Source organism: Lytechinus variegatus, chromosome 3 (genome assembly GCF_018143015.1).
Source record: "Lytechinus variegatus isolate NC3 chromosome 3, Lvar_3.0, whole genome shotgun sequence".
In the NCBI taxonomy this organism is placed as follows: Eukaryota; Metazoa; Echinodermata; class Echinoidea; order Temnopleuroida; family Toxopneustidae; genus Lytechinus; species Lytechinus variegatus.
The window spans coordinates 37,246,484-37,271,386 of record NC_054742.1 but is presented as its reverse complement, the minus strand read 5'-3'; the positions used below and the strand labels follow the sequence as shown (position 1 = coordinate 37,271,386).

The 24,903-nt window shown below is 35.3% G+C and overlaps 1 protein-coding gene across 7 annotated transcripts in view; it reads left to right on the top strand.

The window, feature by feature from the left end:
- LOC121410924 (neuronal cell adhesion molecule-like) overlaps positions 1-24,903 on the top strand; it is a 118,371-nt gene that overhangs the window by 83,850 nt on the left and 9,618 nt on the right. For all 7 annotated transcript variants that reach the window (XM_041603316.1, XM_041603310.1, XM_041603313.1 and 4 more), the window contains 7 exons: positions 86-313; positions 1,229-1,484; positions 2,323-2,438; positions 3,052-3,226; positions 3,590-3,709; positions 4,220-4,399; positions 4,846-4,968. In XM_041603316.1, the coding sequence (XP_041459250.1) occupies positions 86-313; positions 1,229-1,484; positions 2,323-2,438; positions 3,052-3,226; positions 3,590-3,709; positions 4,220-4,399; positions 4,846-4,968 (1,198 nt within the window). The remainder of the gene's footprint in view (positions 1-85; positions 314-1,228; positions 1,485-2,322; positions 2,439-3,051; positions 3,227-3,589; positions 3,710-4,219; positions 4,400-4,845; positions 4,969-24,903) is intronic.

The window sequence follows — 24,903 nt, the reverse complement described above, 5'->3', positions numbered from 1 at the left end:
CTTTCCCTTTTCTAACCCCAACTCACTCCTTTTCCACCCCCCCCCCCCCTCTCTCTCTCTCTCTTTCTCTCTACATCATGTACAGAATGAGACAGTCAATGAACAGGTTAATCCTCCATATCGTAAGGTCCTCCACCTTCAGCCATTCGTGGACTATAGATTCCGTATCATCGCTGTGAATGAGATAGGTCAGTCTGAACCCAGTAATGAGATAGCACCAGCAGGGGATCCTCAACCTGCTGCACCGTCCAAAAACCCTACTGGAGTCACCGGAGGTGGAACCAATCCTCAATCAATGGTCATAAGATGGCAGGTTGGTCCCAGATCAAACATAGATTGATTTGCTTTGTCTTATTACCAATGAGAATTATTGCAACTGACTTGCCTTATTCAGATGGGAAGAATACTAGAGCAGACTCACAAATGATCCTTCCCCCGATAGCTGCTTGTGTGTAATAGTAAATATCATGACATGAAAATATGGATCCCAATCAATTGATTGGCTGTGAGCTGGTCATGTGACAAACATTTGTTTTCAAAGCAAGCTTGCAAGTGAAAAGTCAAATTGCATACATAAGTGTGTTTACATGTGGTCCGCATATATTGAGCAGCATGTACTAAATAATGCAGTTCACATCAGTATTTTTCCTGTGCAAGTGTTTAAGAGACATGATTAACACTGCTGCGCAGGTGGCTAGTAAATATACACTAATGTTACATTTAAATGTCACTTGATTTATGAAATGACCAGTATCAAACCATATTTTTATCAAATATATAACGCATGGTTGTTGTTTGTGAATCAGTTGAAATTAGCCTATTTGATAACTTCATAACTGTCCAAGGACGCTCCGCTGCATGACCTGGCATCAGATATTTCATAATTTATCACACGCATTAATTTGACTTGGCAAGGTTGCAGATGACCATAGACCGTTTCATCAACATTTTTATTTTGACAAGTTGTCAGATCTGACAACTTTCCTTGATGTTGATTGGCTAAGAAGCAGTGTTACTATGATAATTGTCTGATAAAATGGGACTTGTCAGATAAAATATCTGACAACTCCTGTCATGAAATGCTCCCAGGTCTGTGCATATAGTATTTACTTTAGCTCATACGCCCACATGATATATAATGCCTAGTCTTGATATCACTACTAGTGATAATCTCATCCTCAATCACTAAGTCGTTCTTAAATTCTGCTGTGTATATGTATTTATTCAGGCCATTCATCCTTTCTACTACGGTGGTGATGATTTTCGCTACGTAGTTGCGTTCAAACCCAGAGGATCTAACGAACCATCTACAACCGCTGATGTCTACCCAGACAACACCGATGACAATCCCACAGGGGTCATCCAGAACTACATTGTTGATGCCAGGAAACCCTATGAGGAATTTGAGTTCTCTGTGCAATCAGTGAACAGTGTTGGAGAAGCACCGGAACCAATTACATATTACGGCTTCTCCGGCGAAGCTGGTAAGAAAACAGAAAAAACAACTCTTCAATTCCTTCTTGAATGCCATTTGTTTTTTGCAATTGAAGAAATTGTCTATGCTTTGTTTGGATTGTGCATTCTAATTTTATTTTTTGTGAATGTCACAGTGATGGATGTGAGGATGTAGATGGATAAAATACATTTAACTCACCTTAATCCTATTTTATAAAATATTTGGGATTATAACCATGAGTTAATAACCTTTCATTGTAATAGCTGCGATATGAATGACCTAAATCTTTGGATGTGTATCATAATAAATCAAATTCTCTGCTTGATATAAAGAGATATGGAAGACAACTGATATCATGGAGGCCTGCTAAAAATCAACTTTTGAAAAATAATCTACTGCACTCTTAAAGGTCACATCCATTCCATTTGAATTTGAATCCATTCTTATTTGAATAAAAACAAAACAAGTAATTAAAATGAGTTTAATGTGAAAGTTTTTAAGAAGTCGACACAAATCTCTTACATGCCTTCTGAAAACAGCGATGCTTAATCTTTGGTTTTGTTTCGAAGCTAGTACAATAATCGATACATTTGCATGAATACATGAATAATAGAAAAATAAAGTTAAGAGACCGGTGATCATGGATATAATTGGAGTATGGTGGTGATGAGTATTGGGGTGACAATTTGATAATAAAGATTCTGATTAGTATGACAATGCTTCTAATTACTATTAATGATAATGATATTGAGTATGTGACAAACTTTTCCAATTCAATTCATTAATTTTAAGAAATTACATTGCAATGTTAAGATATTTTGATTTGGAAATAAGTGAAATTTTTGGTCTTGTGTATTCCATTCCAGCCCCAAGTGCTGCTCCATCAGGTGTTCAAGTTGTTGCCATCTCAGCTCAAGAGGTCAATATTACATGGGATCCTGTATCTCAGGAAGACGCCAATGGGCAACTCGGAGGCTACAATGTAAGTTACACAGATGACAATTCCTGAAATATTAAATGAATTTAGAACATGAGTTGAATACAGCTCAAAATGGCAACATATCAACAAGAAAACAAATGTTTGGAAGTATATTTTGCATGCTTGAAAGTGAAGCGTCTCTGGCCCCACACCAATAGGGTAATTGTAATTCATGGTAGCTTCCATGGAATCTTTGATTCAATTGGGCACTGGAACCCTGATAGTTACTATGAAGGGCAAAATAATAACTTATCTTTTGAAATGGGCCATGATCCTTTCTGTGTCCTCTCTTTATTATCTTTATTATTAAGTTGGTATGACCCTCACCTTACAGTAAGATTTTAATTATCCATGAGCTTGATTTTGCTTGGAGTGACATGCGCTGTTCTCAGAACTGCCGTATATGGGACTACACACAGATTTTTGGCACAAATAGTTCACGTGCTTTGGGGCCTAATTGGGGGTCATTTTATTAATGTGAGTGCAAGGAGTAGATATTTCCTACAAAAACCTCTCAAAATGACATGGAAGAGAACTCCAAAGTCCATAATTCTTGTTGATCACCTTCCCAGCAGCTTTTCATTTTGATAATAAAGTACATTTGTTGATGATGCAGGTGTATTACAATGCAAGAACAGCATCTGGTCAGAGCAAGCAGATGTGCCCTCAGTCACCCTGCATGTTACGTGACCTTCAAGCAGCAACCACATATGAGATCACAGTCAAGGCTTTCACTGGTGCCGGAGAGGGCCCTGCATCCGATATGGTGACCGTTGTTACTGATTCAGCTCGTAAGTGGGTTATTATACAACGCTTCTGTAACATAAAGAGATGAGATCGATATTAACAATTGTAGCTTTAATTCCAGATTGGCCGTGAATTATTGCTTAGATCTCTAGTTTTGCAGAGCAAGATTCTGCCTTAACCTGCATTGTGTTTGTGTTTGTTATTATACTATGAAGACATTACTAGGATCTAGGATCTTAATGATATTTAGCGAGACATTTGTACATAACTGTATAACGAATGAATTGGTGGAAGTGCTTGCTCTAGGATTAAATACATTTGTAGCCAAAATATAGATTATTATTCAGTATTATTGATCTGTTTCATGTTCTTTAACTTCCCTTATTTCTTACCCTGTTTCTTTACAGCACCTGGCCCTGTGTATAAACTAACAGTTGACCCATTCTCCTACCGTTTGGTCCTCAATTGGCAAGAGCCAATCTTGACGAATGGAGGCCTTGAGGGATACAAAGTCAAAATTCAAAAAGGTATGGATATCTTCATATATTTGATTCTCTACATTTCTTTCTTTTGTTGATTTTCTCTTGTTATTGCTTGCCATTTATCTGCTGTTGCTGTCTTGTCTCGGTTATATCTGTATCTTTCTATCTCTGTTCAATTTTCTCTCTCCTCCTTTGACCAAGTACCCCCTTGTCCTCTGTAAGCTTGATTTATTTGTTTTCCCCTCCCACTCTCACGTTTTAGTATAATATTGCTCCCCTTCTTCCTGACTGCATTTTTACAAATAAAATGAGAGAGGACTTTTAGTTAGTGTGATTGAGTCCTTTCCCCATCTATTTGCCTTTTTTGTATTTTTTATTTTTGGACTCAAAGTTTCAACCTTAGGTATTGTATGTATGTTACTTTAACCCTTTATGATCTTGATATTTTCTTTCGCTCTATATTATTAATGAGAACATTTGCGGAGGACTGTCAAAATATGACAATAATATTGAATTTCCATTAATACTTTTCCCCCTCTTATTATTCAATTCCAGTGTCTGAATCAAGTGAGACATTAGATGAGGAGGAAACCTTTGAATTCATGCCTGAAGATGAACTGACACTCAAGTATAAGACTGATCCTGAAACAAGGTATCGTGTAGAGGTTCGGGCTTACAACGAGATGGGAGAAGGAGAGATTTCACTGAAGGAACCCACTACTTCCCAAGAAGGAAGTAAGTTTTTAGCCAGCCCTTCTGTTTTGTATAGAGATTTCAAGTGCCTATGTTTCTATCTCATAGTTTGTATCTGCCAATCATATGCTGCCACAGTTTTTTTGGAACCTGTCTTAAATGTCTCATGTAACTAGGACCCTCAATCTCTGCTCCAGATGAAATATGCACAGTAATGAATACCAGATAATATCGACTGCGGGCAGTACATCAGATTGCATGAATTACATCGCCGCCTTGCATACAATAATAACATGGATGTAAAATGCAAATTATTTGAATGACTTAATTTAGGTGATAGGAGAGACTTGTTACCTAGTGTCAAATAGTAAAAAGATAAAGGCAAGGCACATATTAATCCACGAACTCTAAAAATGTTGATAGTGCAGTAACTGTCTACAGTGAAATGCCTTAATGTGGTTAACGTATGTATTCTTTTCTTGCTTTAGGACCTTCCAAACCACCTGCACCAGAGATTGATGGAATAGGAACTGACCATGCTAACTTCACATGGGATATAACTAATCTCAATCCTACTGTATCTCTTGTTGAAATCCAATACAAACTGAAAGGTAAGATGTTTAAAAATTCTTCTTTTACTCAAACAAATGTAATCAATTTGAACTTCTCTCAGAGTAATAACACATTGGGGTTGACTAACAGAAGGATGTAACTGACCTTTTGATCAATTTGCAATTTGTTACTAAAATATTAAAGTTTATAGTTTCTGAAAATCATTAAGTTCACATTCCTCTTGCCTACAGAGCAAAATAAATCTCAACATTTTCCATAGATTTACCGGATATACATTAGTTGTTGTTTTTTGTTTTTTTTAGATAAGACCTTCTGTTTTGTCATCCTCAAACCTGGTATATTCTGTTTTGTTTAAAATGATGATTCACTCTAATATAACTTGAAACAGTGCAAATCAATCATTAAGAAATATTATTTAGAATCCATGAAAGAAGTCCAAACATTGACAGGCGTGTTTGATAATGAATGATGAAAATATTTGATGATGATGGTGAGGATAATGAAGGTGATGTTGTAATGTAAGAGGAGTATGATGGTGCTATCGATGAAGAATGTGATGATGGTGGTGGTGATGTTGATGATAGTGATGAAGGTGAGGTTGATAAAAATGATGATGATCTAGATGAGGAGGAGGAGCAGCAGCAGCAGCAGGATGCTGATAGTGATGAATAAATACTAGTTGAAAAAATAGTAAAATTAGTATACCTGGCGGGTGTTTCATAAAGCTGTTCATAAGTTAAGAGCGACTTTAAGAACGACTGGTGATCCTTTCTTGTGGTAAATGGTACACACCATTGGCGATGATTTAGCGCGCAAGAAAGGATCACTAGTCGTTCTTAAAGTCGCTCTTAACGTACGAACAGCTTTATGAAACGGCCCCCAGGGGATACTTATAACACTATTTCTCATTCTAAAGAAATGCTCTTGGAAATTGGAAAGATGGATATGATGATGATAATGGTGATGGTGATAGTGATGATAAAGAAATGGTGATTAACCTATATAAGCATTTCAAGGTTAATGATGAATTAAAGGAGAATGATGACACAGAAAGATGATGGTAATTGAGATGATGAAAGAATGATAATTGTATTGATATTGATAAAGATGATAATTATAATTGATGATGATAATGATTAGAAAATTAATGGTAATACATGAATTGATGATAATCTTAATTTTTATATTCATAGTAATGATTATAATGGTACTTGTTAACTGTAGATTTAGAAAGGTAGCATAGCGACTTGAGTTCTAAAATTATATTCCAGCAGTCCCTTTGTAGTTATTGCTTTCATCCTACTTTACATGATTATTATAAGTATTCCCCTTCTCTATTCCATTTCATTCATCAGGCAATATGAAAGCCTTTTGGTATTGTTGATCCTGTAACGCATTCTATTAGCATTTTTTAGGACACTTGCCTTTTTCCATCTGTGTGTCAATAATATATATCAGTAAAAATGGGCATAAAAATCAAGGCCAGAATTCTTTTCATTTCAAGGAGAGGAATCACAAGTATAATTTCAATGCAAAATGCTGCATAGCCTCAGTGTTAGGTGCAGATCAAGGCCAAATACAGGGCTGACAAATGAAGGCTTTGTCCATCAATAAATTAACATTTTCTTGCCATAAACATTTTAGATCTGAGTGCTTTTGACAAGAGGCCATTGCCTTGAATTCTGGACCAAGTTAAATGGGTGCTTACATGTATTGTGCAGCGAGCTCATTATACCACAAAAAGATCTTGGATTTCAGAATTTTGGTGGAAACACTCTGTAATGAGGCTTCATATTGATGATGTATAATGCCATGTTGTTTATAATGAGAACAAATTACCTTGTCCTTTCATAATCAATATCTCTGTTATTGAGATTGGTCATTTCTCATTAGAATGGAAAATAGAAAAAGCTTGCAATCACAAATGAGATGAGCTGTAAAAATGGCTTATGCATATGGTTATGTTTTGTGCACAAGGCCTGGTCCATTATCGTCACTCATATTAATGACATTACCGTTAGCTACTTCAAACCCCGAGGACAAAAGGCAAAGGGGGAAAACGCGAAGGGTATTAGAGGGGCTCTCTCTTACATTTCCATCTACCATGCACTATATTTCTAGCAAATTTGATAACATTTATCAATCTTTTCATACCACTTTATCCTGTAGCTTTGATGACTCATATTGTTGTACTTTTTGCCATTGTTATTAATAGCAAGAGCTATTTTGTGAAGGTACTTTGGGCCTTCCCCTTTCTCTCAACTTACTTTAGTTTCTTTTATATAGAAGAAGAAAAAGAAGAGGGGAAAAGGAATAGGAAGGGGGAGAAGAAGAAGAAGAAGATAATGGGAGAGGAGAAGAAGGGAAGGAGGGAGGAGGGGAAGGAGAATAAAAGGGAGAAGGAAGGGAAAAGGAGGAAATAAATAATGTAAGATCCGCCTATCAGAAGTGCATGCATATCTCTTAAAGGAAGAGTTTGTGACAGGATATGTTAATGTCATGAATATATCTTAAAATTTTAGAACAGCATGAATTATTTATGCAATATTGCATGGAATTACTGTTTGCAGCCGAGGTTGCTGGTATTATACAAAGAGAAAATCAACAAGATATGTACATAGTGTATTGAAAGTCCATTTCCAATACAACTACACTTCAGCTGTAATTATATGTAGATTGACAAGTATGTTTATATAGATCTGCGTTCCCTTTTTCTATCTCCATTAAATGTCTGTACATATATAGGGCTAGCTAACACCAGTCTCTGTTTATAATAAGTATGAATTGTAATTATCATTGTGGATTTTCCAGCTGATTAACATTACACCCTCAATCTAGCAAACAGAAAATTGCATTCAGCTGGAGGGCTTTCATGATACTAATGCGTGATGAATCAAGCATATGCAGTGTGTTAAGGAAAGATGAGATTTTAATTGGTAGCTGACTATGTGTTTGTGCATGCATGAGCCTGTGTTTGAAATGAATCTAATTAAAATGCTTTAGTTGTTGGGGAGCAGATTGATGGTTAAAGAGAAACCTCGATGCATACATACAGATGACCAATAATTCAGGAGTTTCATTGGTTGGATCATTTTGTAATAAAAGAAATGAGTTATATTCTAGCATTTGAGTGCATGTAGAGGTTATGAGGGAAATATTACCTTATATTGCTAGCTAAAAATAACCTTAGTGGAACACAATTCAGTTTAAAATAAGATGTATTTTCTTCAATGAATACAAATAAAAAGCAGATCTGTATCATGATTAAATATTTAGTATAAAATGTTTCATAGATATTGTTTTTGTAGATGTGTAGTGGTTTCATCTTCTTTTTTGTTATACTGCACAGTCTTTTATCAAGTTATCAATCACTGTAAACTGTAGGTCATGATACATCTCAAATAAAATTTTCCCTATTAAATCAATATTAAATCACGTGTAAGTGTATGTAATGAAACCTAATACTAATTCTGTCATTGGAGCTCTATTGAATACTAGCAGTGCATTTCAAGTTCACCCAAACATGTACACACAGATCACAAAGTTATATCTGAACTTAGAATTTGTAAACATGACTGTTCTTTGTCTACAAAGAGTACGTGACCGTCTTGATCCTGTTGTTTACAGCTAGTGGAGAGTGTGGATGAGTAAATGATGTTATGGAAGAGCCAGTCAACATTTGGGGGCGGGGGTCTCTTAATTGTTTTTTTTAAATCATATTTGTGTAGGAAGTCTGCAAAGAGCTGTCAAGTATGTTTTCATTGTTGATTAAATTTGCACAAGACTAGAATGTTAAATGTGATATTTAGATGTGATCTTTTTTTTACACAGTGAAAGAAAAAAATTAATTTTCATTATTTGTTTATTTTTCCTAATGATTCCATGCATGACTATATATCCCAGTTTCAACTTTTCACTTAATATGTATATATTTCATTTATCAGTAAGTACATGATTTTAAACTTAAAATCTATCATTACTCAAGTGCTAACCTGGGCCAATTTGTAAGAGAGATTCATGTTAATTAAGTCAAATGAATCTTTGGATCATAATATTTAGCTGTTTGCTGCATTCTCGCAGCATCATATATTGCACAGCTTGGAAACACATTACAGAATTTGATTAAACGGAGCTCCAGCAGACGCAGGTTGCCTGTGTCAGATCTCCTCTCTATTAGAAACTTAATGGACTCCGACGAACACTCGTCGACTCTAATGGTTTTCTCAGCAAGCTCAAATTATGGTCTAGGGTTCTGTGGTCAGTGGATAGTGGTAATGGTATATTTGTGCTGGGAGAGGCTAACAAATGAGTTTATGTGTGATATACAGTGAAGTGTAATACCCTTTTCATAAACCTATCCTCCAATTAGCCGCCTAAGAGTAATGCGGATAATTCAATAAAAATTGCGTTCATAAACTCCGAAAATAAGCCGCATTATTTTTACGAGCGCCCGTCCTGAAAAAGGCGGATAATCGCCATGACAACTGGACACGCCCCCTCCGATGCGGTTGTGTTGGAAAAGGGTGACCTTGTGACCGCACCATGGCAATTATCCGCATTATTTGGAAATGCGTTCATAAACTCAAAATCTTATCCCGATGCCGCTATTATGCGGATAATAGCAGCATCAGAGTAATGCGGATAACTCTTGTCCTCCTCCAATTTTACGACCAAATTATGCTGCTATTAGCCGCCTAATTCATAGTAATTGGGTTTATGAAAGGGGTATCAGTGCCACAGTACTTTGTGATATTTATCCACAAAGAACACTTGCATAGAAATCAATATACATGAGGTATTTCATATTGCCAGATGTGAAAAGTTTACAGTAGCATGGAGGTAAAAAGAATGGAGTGACGATATGCAAATAGTTTCCAATTTCTAAAGAAGTACACAAGAAATATACAGGTGCAATGTAGCCTTTGGTGGTGACCCATGATGCCGCCAGTTTCATGGAAAAACTGAAAAGTGATTTGTGGCAAAAAAAAAATAATTGGGATATTTCCATATTTATTTGAGGACAAACATAGATATTAAACACATGACGAAATATATATGAAAGGCGTATTGTGTCCTGATATTGGGTGAAATATTGAATAACAGTTTCAAAATGTGATAAAACCAAATAATTTGACATTTTTTAAATGAACATTTTACAAAATCCCACACACTTCCACACTATAAAAATAATATGATTAGTTTGTTGGAATGTATCAGTCTGTGATGCTATGTGTCAGAACTGCAGCCAATCAAGTAATTTCAAATCATATTTCAAGAAGTATTGCAACATTTATTTTTGCTGTCCCCTGTAAAAATGAGCAATGTGTCTGCTCATGTTATCCGATAAGAAGCAGCGTAAAGTAATTATCATTACAAAAGCAGGTTTCCTTTTGAAATTGGCCTAAGTCTGTAGTTAGGCAGGATTCTTTTGTCTTCAATCTGCAAGAAATATGCAATGAAACACATGAGTAACATATTTTATCACTGCGGCATCAAAGTGGCTCTAAAGGGAAAGTGTTCGATGGTTCTCCATGTCTTAGGACTCCTTGATTTTAGATGTTGTTAAATTGTGCCCCAGTGAAGTGGTTAAGATTTGTTCATTTTGGGGTCTATTTTGTATAAAATATTTATGTAAAATGTGTGCCCTTGTTACAATTTGACGTCATTTACTTTAGACATGCAGTATACTTTATCCCATAGCGTTCTGGTATTGATGGTAGAGGATGTATTCAATTTTTTTCTTATATTGGAATATAGTTTTGATAATTATAAAATACTATAAAAGTCTCCTATAAAAATCAGTGGGGGCAGTCAGTGGTTCACTAAATCGGAAGAAACAAATTAATCACATTGAGATGATTATTTTTGCAGTAAGATCAATAGAAAATGCACTCATACAGCCAACGTTTTCCCCCTTGCCATCCAGTAAATAATTATATGGGTTTTTCATCAAAATTCATTACAAAGTAGCATATACTAATGATATTGAAGATTTATCATGGCAGTCCATTTTGGAAAATAACAAATATGATATGAAACCCAAGTCTGTATTACTATTCTGTATGCATGATGAGCGATTGATGACATCAGTGAGAGAAATTTTAAGCTTCCAAACACTGCTCCACCAGTTTATCTGACCTTCATGCCGTATGTATTGTGCTTCGATGCCAGTCTATGTGCTCTCAGGCACAGAGATTCTATTGAATTTAATTACAGCCTGACACAAAACTAGAGGGACACAGGATCTTTGCCCCAATCCCTAAGAACAAAAGAAAAATACAGTTGCCCACCCCAAACTTATCTCTTAATGTCAGAACTTCATAGAAATGAATTGTCTTTTTATGTATTGAGAAACTTTTTTTGCTTTGAAAACAGTTGCAAAATGACCCACTTTCTGTGCCTTCACCCCCCCCCCCCATATTTTGAAATCACAGATCTAGCCCTGATTACTACAATCGGTATAAGATCAGGATGGGGCAACACGCAATGACAGATAACCAATTAATGTCAGCTGGGGGCTTCTGATGACATGAAGATCTTCTTCATTAGTACTAAGACGGGTAGCACATATATTTATAGTCTTCGGTGTAATATGAGATCTTTCTCACTAAAATTTTAGCTAGCGATTATTAAGTGGCATAGAATATGATAAATCAATTTGACATAATTAGGTTTAACAACACCCTTCATATTTTTGTCATTCGATCTTATGATATATGAACTTATCTATTTTGCTTCCTAGATTTTTTAAGTGTTGTCCGTCATTACAAAGGTCATGGGTGCATTTTTGTAGCAGATAGTTCAGATTTGTATTTTATATTCTGTGACACAGAATTTACTTTAAAGTAATCCAAATTACATTTGGTTAGGTGATATGTATTTTAGAATCAGAAGGCCATATTAAAATCACATTTTTTTAAAGAAGTGATTTTTTAATATCTACATGCATGTATGGTCAAATTCACTAACATTAGAATAAATACCAATTGGTGAATAAAAATGAATGTAACCTGGAACAAAAGGTGACCTGAAAATGAAGATCCATCTTGTCTGCCTTTGTTCATTATAAAGTGAGGGATTAGTTATGATGCTGTAATGAAATCTTTCGACCATCTGGCTCCAGATGGCATGCTGGGAGGAGATTCTTGGCAGAGGTGATGGTTTCAAAGAAAAAAAAAGATGTCTTTAAATCTCAGCCAAGGTTTAATAAAACCCAGAATATGATATTGAAAGCCATCTTGAAGGAATGAGTATAAAGAATTATTCTCTTTAAATTACATTTCTTTCTTTTATTTGCAGCAGACATTGAATGTTAAATGTCAAAGACTTGACATAAATAAAAATACAATTTTCCAAGTGTGACATGAATTAAATTGGTAGTATCATTTGATTTACATTCCTTATAAAAGTGCAGATAATATTTTTATCTTTTGTAGGCCTATATAGTCAAAACTTGATGAGCCATCAAATTTGAATGTTCAACAATATCTGTCAAATAAATAAATTGTGTATTTTTACTCTTCAAGTCTCAAGATCTAATGATTTTATTATTGCATGAAGCTTCACAGTTTCAAATAATTGATGTTCCAATTTCAAGTGAGATTTTTTTAAAATGCATGGTATACAATCATATTGCGTTTCCAGATATGTGATATTTTAAGTGAAATACATGTTGCAATTTGCAAAACAACGGCATTGATTTCGTGATATGATACAATTCATAGAGACAATGATGGGTCTGTGACAAAGCTTTGTGACATTTTGGACTGAAGAAAATTTCAAGTGTTATGTCTTTGTCCAAGTCTTCTGCTCATGGTTTTAATCCCCTCCCCTCTCTCTTTCTCTCTCTCTCTGTCATTTATTTTTTCTCTTTCATTTTGATTGGTCTCTGATTCTGTATGTAGCAATCAATATTGTCTATCTGAGCTTGACAGGAAAAACTATTGTCATATTTTTTTCTCATTGAGTTGAATAATTTATAGCATCTCATGAAAAGTCCTATTTTATTTTTATGACCCATTTTGAAATTGATTTGGCAACATGGCCTAATACTATAGTATAAGGCATGAAGCAATACAGTCGGAGAAGTGTTTCACTGGATATGGATATACAATGGTTAAACTGAGCATTAGTCTTTGGCAATCGTTCACCTCCAATGAAATGAACTGCAGTTTGCCCTTTACCATTATTCTTACAGAACAGTAGCAAAATCAATATTTGGGATATTGTTTGGTTCTCATTTTAAAGCTGGTAATCTTTTTCATTGTGTGTCATGGTTCAAGCTCTTCTCCTTTTAACCACTTGCAAGGAAATGCAGTTTTTCCTTCATTGCATGATTTTCATTACTACTGTAGTGTATTGCAAAGGACTGAACATGGTTAGATCAATAGGGATTTTTAATGAAGAATAGCTTGTTTGCCTTTTCTCATAGGTTCTATTCCATCTGAACTTGGTCAGAAATTTGTATTGGCGGTATTGATTATCAGGCTTGAAGAGAGGTAGAGAGGGAGAGAGTGAGATGAAAAGAGGGAGGGGAGATAAAAATAACATGATTGGTAGGTGATTGGCTGTGTGAACGTGTGTTTGTGTGTGTGTGTTGTATTGATGAGCCTATCCTAGTTATCTTCAGTAACCATCGGAGCATGCATACCACCAACACCAATACCACCACGAGGAATCCCTTTTATGTGCTCAGCTGAGGTGACCTACACTTCTTACACATCTTTGTGAATGCAAACGCTCTGGCAAAGCGATTGCCACCACGCAAGCCACTCACTCACACTCGCTCTCTCACTCACTCGTCAGCACTTGCCAGGAGTCACTTGGGGCCTATAGCGTAGCAAAGTCTATTGTGATTCTCACCGGCTATACATATAAATATCATATCGATATATATGTCTCATGATAGCTCATATTCCAAGCTGTGTGTATGATGCACTGGTATGAAAGATATCCTTGCTGCTCTTGGTGTGTGATGATTCCCAGAGCCTAAGCTGCTATTAATTGTGATCATAAACTACCGGGGTAATCGCACATTCGGCTCTGGTAATATCCCAGGAGATACACACATGACTGCCTACCGCTCAGTGGATATTATATTTTAGGAGGATTTCTACATTGTAAAGCATACCTGTCATTTTATGAGGAATATTTCAAACTTTCCTGTAGCTTCAGCCTATCTCTCAACCTACATCGTTCTACAAAGTAAAGGATAATATCGTCAGTGCCAAACTGACCTGTCCCGTTTTACAATCTTTTTGCCAGTCGTCAGCATCATCCAACTAGGCAATATATTGGAGCGTGGGCACACGAAGCTGCCTGTGATCATTAATTTTTCCGCTTTACAAGCGCAACATCTCGTTTACGGGAAGGTAAGTTGTCCAATATTGGGACCGCCAGGGAATTTAGAGGAAACTGAAACGAGTATCTAATAGTATCTTTACCCTCATCACAGCATTATTGCCTAGCTGTCCCATAAAAGGTATCCACTCTCTTCTATCTCTCTCTTTCTCTCCTTTTTTTCCCTTTTTCTCCTACAAGTTGACCCCTTCTCTTGTCATTTCATGATAGGCATTTCCCTTCAATACAGAGATTTACATTTAATTAAATGCATACTTATTAAAATCTATATTTTGAAATAGATTCATCACTCTACAAATATGTGAAAAGGTCCAGCAAAGGTACACATGGTACTGCATATATAGATCTTTTAAATATGTTAAATTCATTTTAAAAAAATAAATAAAAACCAACAAAAGTAGTATATCATGGGATCTTTAAGGAGAACAACTTTAACAATCTTGAACAAATTCTTGATTTTGCAATCAAAACATATATTTTAAAAAAGCTCATATTGATTTTTACAAGGTCATTATGAACTTCCAAGCACCTCTTCCCCCTTTATCTATCTCCAGTACATGCTGTTCAAGAAAGGAATGTATAGTATATCATGCTGTGATATGAGATGAGATAGGCCTATCGTTAATGTCAGAGGTAGAAAATCATTCTACACCAAGTCTATCTGACTGACTGTTTTCCTAGACTAGCTTCATCAGACTCAGAGAGAAAAAAAATCTTGTCCATTAACTTGAGTACTACCCATTTTTGAATGATTATGCAGTTTTCAGCAACTGGTAGTGTCATATAGTTCAATGTTATTACAACCTTGAAAAGTCAAGACTACATGCCATGTGGAACACCTTGAGATGCTCCGTTTTGATTGTTTTATTTGAGACATGTTAATGAGCAGAATGGAACAATGCCATAAATTCTGCTTCTGCTTATTAAAAAAAGATTGTATTGAACCTGATGCTGTTGGGGGGGGAGGGAGTGGATGATTTAAAAATTACAAGGCTATTTTGAACATGTTAGGGGTTAGATTGCCCCAACCCCAGATCCTCATACACTCTTTTAATCTGTCAATTAGCAGGTGTGGTAGTGTAGACTATTTCACAGCAGTGATGTTGTGTGTCTATCATCATGACACCCACTACTCCCCCTCCCAAAATATACTTCTCCTAGGTCTGTACTGTATGGCAACAAAAACAATATCATGTGATATGGGAGAGATGTATCAATCAATCCCTTGTTCTTATTTTCATTGTTTTTATCTCGTTTGAAATTGCTTTTTGTGGTTATAGTGAAAATTAAGCTTTGTGAATCTATCATGAGAAAGCTAATCATAATTATGAATACTGTTGCTGGTATGCAACCTTAGGAATTTTTAGGTCTAAAGACTACGGCGTTATAAAGTACACATTTCAGCTTTTTAGCAGAGGGAATACATGTAATTGCAAAGAGAAAAGTGCTTTGGGATGATATTCTGAATTTATGTCGAACCCAATGCAATACGTAACACACACTTTTTTTAAACCAAAATACACAAGACTAAAATTGTCTTGTATGCATGAAGCCATAACTGACAATGATATTATTTGTGCAAACAAACTTTGTATAAGTTCCTTTATTAAAATTTGAGGGGGAGCAAGGTCAGATCTAAAAATTTGGCTCATATTTGTTAGGAACTTGCTGGTGCGTGAAATGAGTTGAAAATCTTCATTCCTACCTTGCCAGATAACATTTTTTTATTGTTTGATTTCACTCATAATTGCCTACTTTTTAAGACAAACATAAGTGATAATTCGTTGGGGTTTTTTTTGGGGGGATACATGTAACACTCATTTGAATATTGAAACAAGATATTTTTAAAATTTGTTTAAAAAAAATGCATAAATTTAAAATTAATTAAATGTAAACATGATGAATACTTGTTTGGATTCATTCCATTCTAGTGCATTTTTTTTCCAAAGCTAATGTGCAGGAAGTGTGACTGCTTGTATGGGTGGGTCCTTTGGGAATAGAATCATTATTTGCACACAGTTGGATACATAGACAAACAAATAGTGGTTTAATATTGCATGTAGAGAAGACCTTCAGATGTGACTATACAAATATGATATTGCTTGGAATAATGCAACATTTTTTATTCAATTTTATATATGGTACCTTTTCATGCCTGAAAGCTATGACATTAATACATGCATACGTTGCAACCTTGCAAGTTATTATTATGAATGTTTAAATTATTATGAATATCCATTGCTCATTGATCATAATTATGCATTGCATAGTTGACTGAATATCTCATAATTATCTTGCAATGAGTATATGAATTTATTATGGATTGTGAACTTGTGAATTCTTATAAAAAAAAAACACCCTGCTTGTTCACACAATATCTTTGTTCTGGTTCCATATTCCATGAGGCCAGGGTGACCCCCCCCCCCTCCTTCCTTGTATTGGATAAACATTAAAGTGAAAGTAGTTAGGAATTGGTGTAGGCAACGACAAGCTGACTGTAAGATGTGTGAATATATTGATTACCATGAGCATGTCTGAATCTATACCCGTCATACATCTAGACGTTCAAGAATAAGACATTGTACATCTTGTATTCCAATGACGTATATCACATACTCCAATGACATGCATTACACAGGTGTAAATCTGCCCTTCAATTAGGTGTGAAAACAACCTACTTCAAATATACTAATTAAGAAGGAACTCGTGTTTTAGTGCTTTTATTTCAATGAATGGACAAGACACTTCCTTGTATGAAGGGTATAGATTTAGACTTGCACATGGCAATCAATATTCATTCCTTTACAAGACCTCTTTTTTACCCACCTGATAACATTACCGTTACATATACATTCATCCATGATCTAAATTAGATAGTAATGTACTGTACAGTGAAAAAATGTATAATCGACATATTCCATAGCAGTGATATAAAAAACCTGTTACTAAACATTGATGAGCTCATTGTATGCAAGAGAGCACTGCTTGCAGCTGCTTTTTTTAATTCTAGCATACCATTTATAATTCATTGATTTTTATGAAGGGCTCTTGAAATGTGTGAAGAGGTGGCTTTTTGAAAATATAACAGCTGCATTATTTGTGAGCACTGCAGGCGTGATTTTCAAGTGATATAATTCCTCTTTATTGATGGCAAAATTCATCTGGGTAATTATGGTTTCCAATAGAGAACATATCATAATGCTGACTAATTTAGACACCAGTGTTCTAATAACAAATCTAAGACAAGGTTAGGAATTCAAGGGAAAGAGTGTGATAGAGATCAGGAAAAGGTTTATTATAGGCATAAGGAATTCTAATTAATATTGGGAGTATTTATACAACTTTCAGACTTAGATCTTAGCAATATGATTTGACCATGAATGATTTTTAGAATTGAGTATCAGTGGTGAATTTAAAGCTGGTTGTTGTCATTGAATTGGGAAATTATCATTATTTGCTGTGTAATTTTATAAAAAATTTGCACATATATAATATGATTACCATGTTTGATGAACTTGATAATAGTGAATACAGTTGAGTGTTGAAGAAGGTATGAAAATGTATAGTATTAATGAAAGTACTGATGATCAGTCCTTCACAGCATGCACAAAGGATGAAGAATGAAAATGCTGAGAGAAAAATAGGACAGCATAAATCACCTTTTTCTCAGAGGCAAATGTAAGTCATATGAATAAATAAATCATATAGGTATAGAAGTGCAGGGTCACCGCATCCATCAGAATGATATTTATCCAAACTGACCTGTCTTGGTTTAGATACAGAATCACAGCAAATGTGCTAAAACCGAGCCAATATGGGTGAAAAATTTCATCCAAATTGAGTTGGATTTAGATGGATGGTTATTCTTAGCTCCCAGTTTAGGCTTGTCTACCAGCATCACTTTAAAGTGTGCCTTTGTGATGTATAGATACCAGACGTTTTATGACGTTGATGTCGCAGTCACATCTGTACTCCAGGGATAGCCTGCCCCAAACCCGATGTTTGCCAATCACTTAATGTACCCAGGGTTTGTTGGTCACGGTTTCAAAGGAATACTTTTCATTCACAGGAAAGATTATTGATAATCAAAGGTAGAATGATTGTGTTTTAGTCATCTTGTTAAATTACATTGTGCAGTTTCGTTCGTTTATCACAGATAGTTGAAGAATTTATTTAATTCATTGATGGCACTTGTTTACCTGGGAGAGCAAGTACATCACCTTGAGATACACAATCAGGTTACTGATAGCATTTTAATGACCCCCTCAAGGCACTAAGTACATACCACTTAATTTAGCTTTCTCATCTGGGGTTAGAAACACACTGAGAAACTAAGCTCCTTTACGCAGATGGTGATATCATCATCATCCTAGCCATTGATGCTCTCGTGTTGAAAAGAAAAGTTGATTTTCTGAATTGATTAATATTTCATCGCTGCTGAAAAAAACCTCGCTGAGGTGTGTCACGAGCAATGATATACGTACGCTCTAAAACATTCAATAAATTGATCTTACAAGACAATGACTGTATCATATAATAGAGAAGATATGTGAAATTCAGTTGAAATCGCCCTTAGTATTCCATGCGACAGAATGTATGTCCATAATGTGTTGATATGATTTCAGGCATGAAGGTGATCATATAACGCATCAACATCGTTTCATCTTTCTCTTCCAGTTGATTAGATATTTTAGCCATTTTCTTTTTGGGCATGTGTACATGTAAAAAAACATGTACGCATGTCATTTGCAATGTGCTTGCCTTGTAATTTGGTGCTCATAGACCGAAGGAGCCGCCGCCGCTCAGATATAGATCATTTAGATCGTCGTGGCAACACGCATTGCGTGTGACCGATACTTCAACCCCATGCTACTTTTGATTATTCTGATAATTTAATTTGTCATGGAGAGCCTTCTGGTCCATTATATGCAGTCAATATATATATTTTAGATCATAGCTTTGTTTTATGATAAACCTTTACTTCTAAATTTTGGTGTATTTTGTTGAGAATGTAGTCTCTCCCCCTCCCCCCCTTTGGGAAGGGGGTGCTACAAAAAATATAGTGTCTGAAATACCATAACAGATATTTGCAGTTTAGAACTTCAATCAATGATAGTATGAACAATACTTTTTAAAAAATTATTCAGGATGTTCATGTTATCACTATTGATAGTTCTGTGACATGGACTGTTCATAATATCTTTATACATGGTGAAGCTATTAACATCTTGAATAATTATCCTATCTACCATGAAAACATTCAAAGAATAAAATAAAAATAAAACAACATAAATAATTTGCTTTGATACTAGAGAAATCATTGAAAGTTGATAATATTTATACATGAGGATATATCCACATCTACAGTAGAAAGCATAAGTACAATTATCCCATACAGCACCATATTTTAGGTTGAATTTCCTATGATTTTATCTCTGCTTTTATTCTATGGGCTGTTTAGTGCAAGTGTTTCCATCAAAACATCATAAAGAGAAGATTAAAGATCTTGGACGGTAATGTTCAAACATTTACAAGTTTACTTGTTGTTAGAAAATAAGGGTATCTCATAGAGGCGGGCTACACGTTGCAAGTCTACAGGATTTTTTCTTTATATCTTTGAGTTATTAACATATTTTGTACCAGTCTGATTTTCTCATTCACAATGAATTTGAGTGGTTTAAGATTTTATTATTATTTTTAACAATAAATATTAAATTATTAATGTGTAAGTTTATTCCCTTAATTGTAAATTGGCATCTTATTTTTGTCCTTTTCATACCATTAAAATCACCTGCTTCCCTTATACCCCTTACCTCTTTGACTTTCTCATTTAGTATCATTCACTTTGAAGCCATCAACAGAAATTGGATGTGACACTGTTGATTAGCTACTACATAACACCTTCTTTCCTCTAATCCACTATTCGATAGAGATAACATTACACCACTCCAGCTAAGAGTATCAAATGCTGCCAGGAAGCAAGTATCTTAGCTAAAGGTCGTAGGTCATGTCTCGGCATCAATGAGGCAAGCCGAGACGGTTGAGACAAGATTTTGTGGAGGGCACTTCAAGAACGCGATAGCAGGGGACCCTCATATTTTGTCCTGGCATATCAGCTACCCTGTTCATATTGCTTAATCAAAGAGAGTCATTATATGGTATCTTGGATTGAGTGCCTTGTTCATGATGCCGAATCAAGAAGCTTATTATAGTATGGAAAGAAATTATAGTATGGTAATGGTATCTTGTTGAGTGCCATATTCATTTTGGAAATCCATGAGGTAATTATTTAGTAATATTTAGTCATATGGTACCCTGTGTGAAATGAGAAGACTGTTTCAAAACATAGATATCCTCTTTGTTATGGGGACGGGTTATATTTTAGAAGTCTTAGGTATTTCGTTATAAGGATTTTATGAAAAAAGATCATTTTCCTTCCGGAAATATGCAACGTTTCACTTTGATTTCTTAACATTTAGCATGCCAGAGGAATTATTTGATGGATAATTTGTATTATGTTGTGCTCGTTAGCAACTTAGACATGTAAAGAATTAAATATCATGTGAACTGTACTGCTGAGCGAGAATGTACTTGTTCACATTGAGATCAAGCTGATGGTTTGGCTTTCACTAATAAAAGGTGTGTATATATCCATAGGCTATACATTCCAGTCCGGTACTTCCATTAATCACTTTTAAATAGCCGAAATTAAGGTCCTGACAAGGGTGATCAAGAGATATCCCATAAAAGCCTGCACAAGGGTATACCATGGATATCTTTCGAATTGAGAACACACAAATTTGCAGTGACCAACTAAATTAGCTTTTGAGTGTATGCAGGACTTTCATATGCATGCCTGACAGTCGTTTGTTATGACAAGGCGATATTATGATGACGATGACCGCGAGCGGACATATTAGATGACTTGGGTGTGTGCGTCTGTATGAAGAACTGATGCACAGCATCAAAAAGGAGCCTGAATATCTCAGCTTGGGGCATGCAAACAAATAAATGCTATAAAAAGGCATCATGTTACATATTTTGCTACACCGGTTTAGAGTATAAATCTTGAATATTCCTCTAGGGCCATCTCTTCATGCTCATCTTCACTCATCCTTTCAGTATAGCCATGTTCAAAATTTAAGAATGGTGGAAACGTATGCAATTTCCTGTCGCACAGATTTAGGACTCTGTGTTTAAATATTCAGGCCGTAATGGAATTGACACTGATTGTCAGATTTTTTATTAATGGCAACATATTTCTTACTTTGCATGTAACACCTCCTTTTGAAATGCATATAGATTTGCATTGCATCATGTAGAATTGGAAGTACAAGTAAGGATGAATGAAAGCTATTGTGTAATTTAGTACACTTTAATATTCTTTGTCTATGATTCATCTTTTGAAAATGATACCATAAGCACAATATAATTTTCTAACAGATGGTGAGGTGTAAGATTGCCAGTAGGTCAAATTAGTGTATCCTTCATTAAACACTAGCACCATCATCATATGGTGTTAAGCTAACCATGAACAGTTCTCAAGTGATTGTATAGAGTGAATCTTCTTACAAAAGATGTACTAATCACTTTATTTCTCTGGATCCTTATCCTCTGTGTGATATTGAAGACTCAAGGTCTATTGATGCAGCCGATAATCACGAGACAGGTCTGCTTCAGCCCAATGGCAAAACTGATTAAGAAAAGACAAATAGCTGTGAGCAGAGTAATCGGGTAATGACCAATTTTTAGCAGCCAGCATATGAGCTGAAATGATAATGTGTCTAATTGTAACAAGAGTGGGCCATTTATTACTTATTTATCCATGTGATGCGCTCTCAGCATGCCATTTCAACAGTCTGTCTCACAGTTGACGACGCTTGGAGAAACGCACTCCTCTCTCATTACTTTCATGTTTGTAGGTGTCCCATAAAGCTAGATGGAGGGGTGATGACACCAATTGTATAGCTTGTATCAGATATGTCTTTTGTTCTTATTGTTTTTCTCTCCTCTTTGTGTCTTAAATGCCAACATTGTTTTTACTGAATCACTGTATAGGATCATATGCCTCCTGCACTTATGAAGGGCTTTTTACATTAACTTCTTGATTATAAAGTGCATTGTTTGACATGTTTATCACACAAACTGATTGTTAAATATAATAATCCACCTCAATTTATACATTGAAAAATGATCTCTAACCACTTAACAGATTTATTATTTTCCCATTTATCATATTGAAATATTTGTTCAATTTCCAATCCTCAGTAATGTTCCAGCAATTAGCTGTCAAGTCAAATTGCCAAGACTTGCTCCCTTAATAACTTTGATTCCCATAAAATTTAAAAGATTTTTTTTAACCCTTATCTTAAGAATTTAGAGTAAATAGAATATGATAAACTTAGTTGGAAGAAAAATCCCAAATCCTGTCACGGTTATTTCATATCTATTAGACACCTTAGAAACCATTGTTATCTTAGGCTGATGTTGATTTAGTGGCATACTGAAATTGAATATTTGCACATCACATAAACCTAGTCAGTTATGTAACTTCAATGTCAACTAATATGTTCTGTGACAATGTAGATAATATAGTCAGCAAATCATGTGATTTACATTCATCTCAACTTAGTTGCCTTCACCGAACCAAGAGCGTGACTTATACTGTTAACTTTTTTATGGGCCTCCTGGAAATACAATATTTGATATTGAAAGGGCATATGAAGACTGTGAAGATGAATGAATGAAAAATCTAGGGGTGCTTTAGCAGACATGAAAGATCAGTGATAACTTATCGCAGGTAAAACAAACACAAGTTGATCTGATTGACTATCTTTATTTGTTTACATGCCTAAAAGCCATGACAGGCTACATGAATGTTCACCTGTATGTCATTTAGCATACAAAGTACATCGAGACCTATGTATGACATTAGTAGATACGGTGAGAGATAGAGAGGCTAGCCTCATCATCGCTTCATCCCATTGGTATGCATGGTATGGACCAATTCAACATGGGAAACATGTACAGAGCTTAGGGGTAAGAGGAAGGGAGAAAGAGATGCATTCTGGGAAGGGGGTTGTGAGAAGTATATATTGTACAGGAGGTAATGAATATGTAGCATGTATTGAGTGGTGTTGTGTATTGAGAGTCTTAATTTATATACTGAAATAGTTTTGGGGTGAAAGGAAAGGGGGTCAATGTAGGAAGGGTAATGAAAGAGAATAATGTGCAATGATAGTACATGCTAGGTGGTGGGGTGTTTTTATCAAGTAGGCCTATTAAATGTTATGCACATTTTAGGGTAGTGTTGGAGTGTCTTCTAATGAATAATGATAAAAAAGATAATAAAATCAAGTTTTCTTTGAATGTATCTATCTGTCATGCTAGGATTAAGCAAGGATAGACTCTTCCAATTGAGATACATGTATTGGGATTGAATTAAAAATTGTAGGTTGATAGGAAATTTACCTCTTCTTCCTCTATCCCTGCCCCATTGTTAAACTTTTTTTATAAGCAGATATCATGCTGAACGAAGTGGCTACAGGGAAATAAAAATGTAAGATTCTTTGCATCAGATCTAGTGTTTTAAAGTACCATCATACCACAGACCTACTTTGGGAAGAGACCTGTAAAAGTGCATCCTCTTATTGAGAAGTGCCTTTATTGCGTTTCTATTCATCCTGAACACGAGCTGTACACAATCCTCTTTATCAAGTAATTACCTTGTCAAACAACCTCCCACACTATTACTCTGTTCATATCAAGCTGATGTTCAAGTATGGTAATGTCTCAGGGATACATTGTTTGAGGTGAAGAAACACTCATTAAGTGTTTGCTTGCTTTTATGGATATAGTATTATCTACTTAAAACTGAGCAACTTTAATTGAACCCAGGCATCTCTTATCACCCCCCCCCAAAAAAAAAAAAAAAATTACATGTATGAGAGATATGAATGTTTAAAAATTATAATCTAATTAAAAAAAATCAATTTTCATCTTTAATTGATCCACCTTACAGGTTAGAGGCATGTTTTGGTATGAAATAGTGTTATGTGGAATATAAGTGACTTGCTAATTTTCAAAGGATATTTAATGGACCTATACTTTTAAGATAAAAATAGGGTGAGTGCTCTAATGCCAGAAAAGAACATTTTCAATCAATTTATGAACTGATATTTTTATATAATTGTTAGTTTTTATGGAACTGTACATCAAGCTCTCATTTGATCATGTATAGATATCGGCACAAATATTGTTTGAGGATGTATGAACAGAGTCACCTCTGGTGCCCCATACTATATTCTCATTGGCTGATGACCAATTCATCAGTGCATTCATTAACTGTATCACTCTGTTCTTAATTACACCCTCAATAGAGATAAATTCATTTGAAATCCATGCCTTTGTCTGGTATTAGCTTCCAATCACTTAACAATATGATGTTGTTTTCCCTAGGATTAAATGGTAGCCTGTGTCACTCCTTACCCCCCCCCCTCCCTTACAGCCACCACCACCCCTCCCTGCCCTTTTTCATTTCCAAACCAGACATGATTACTCAATATGCTCCACTCAGTATAGATATTGTTACAAAAGAATGACTTTCACTGTTG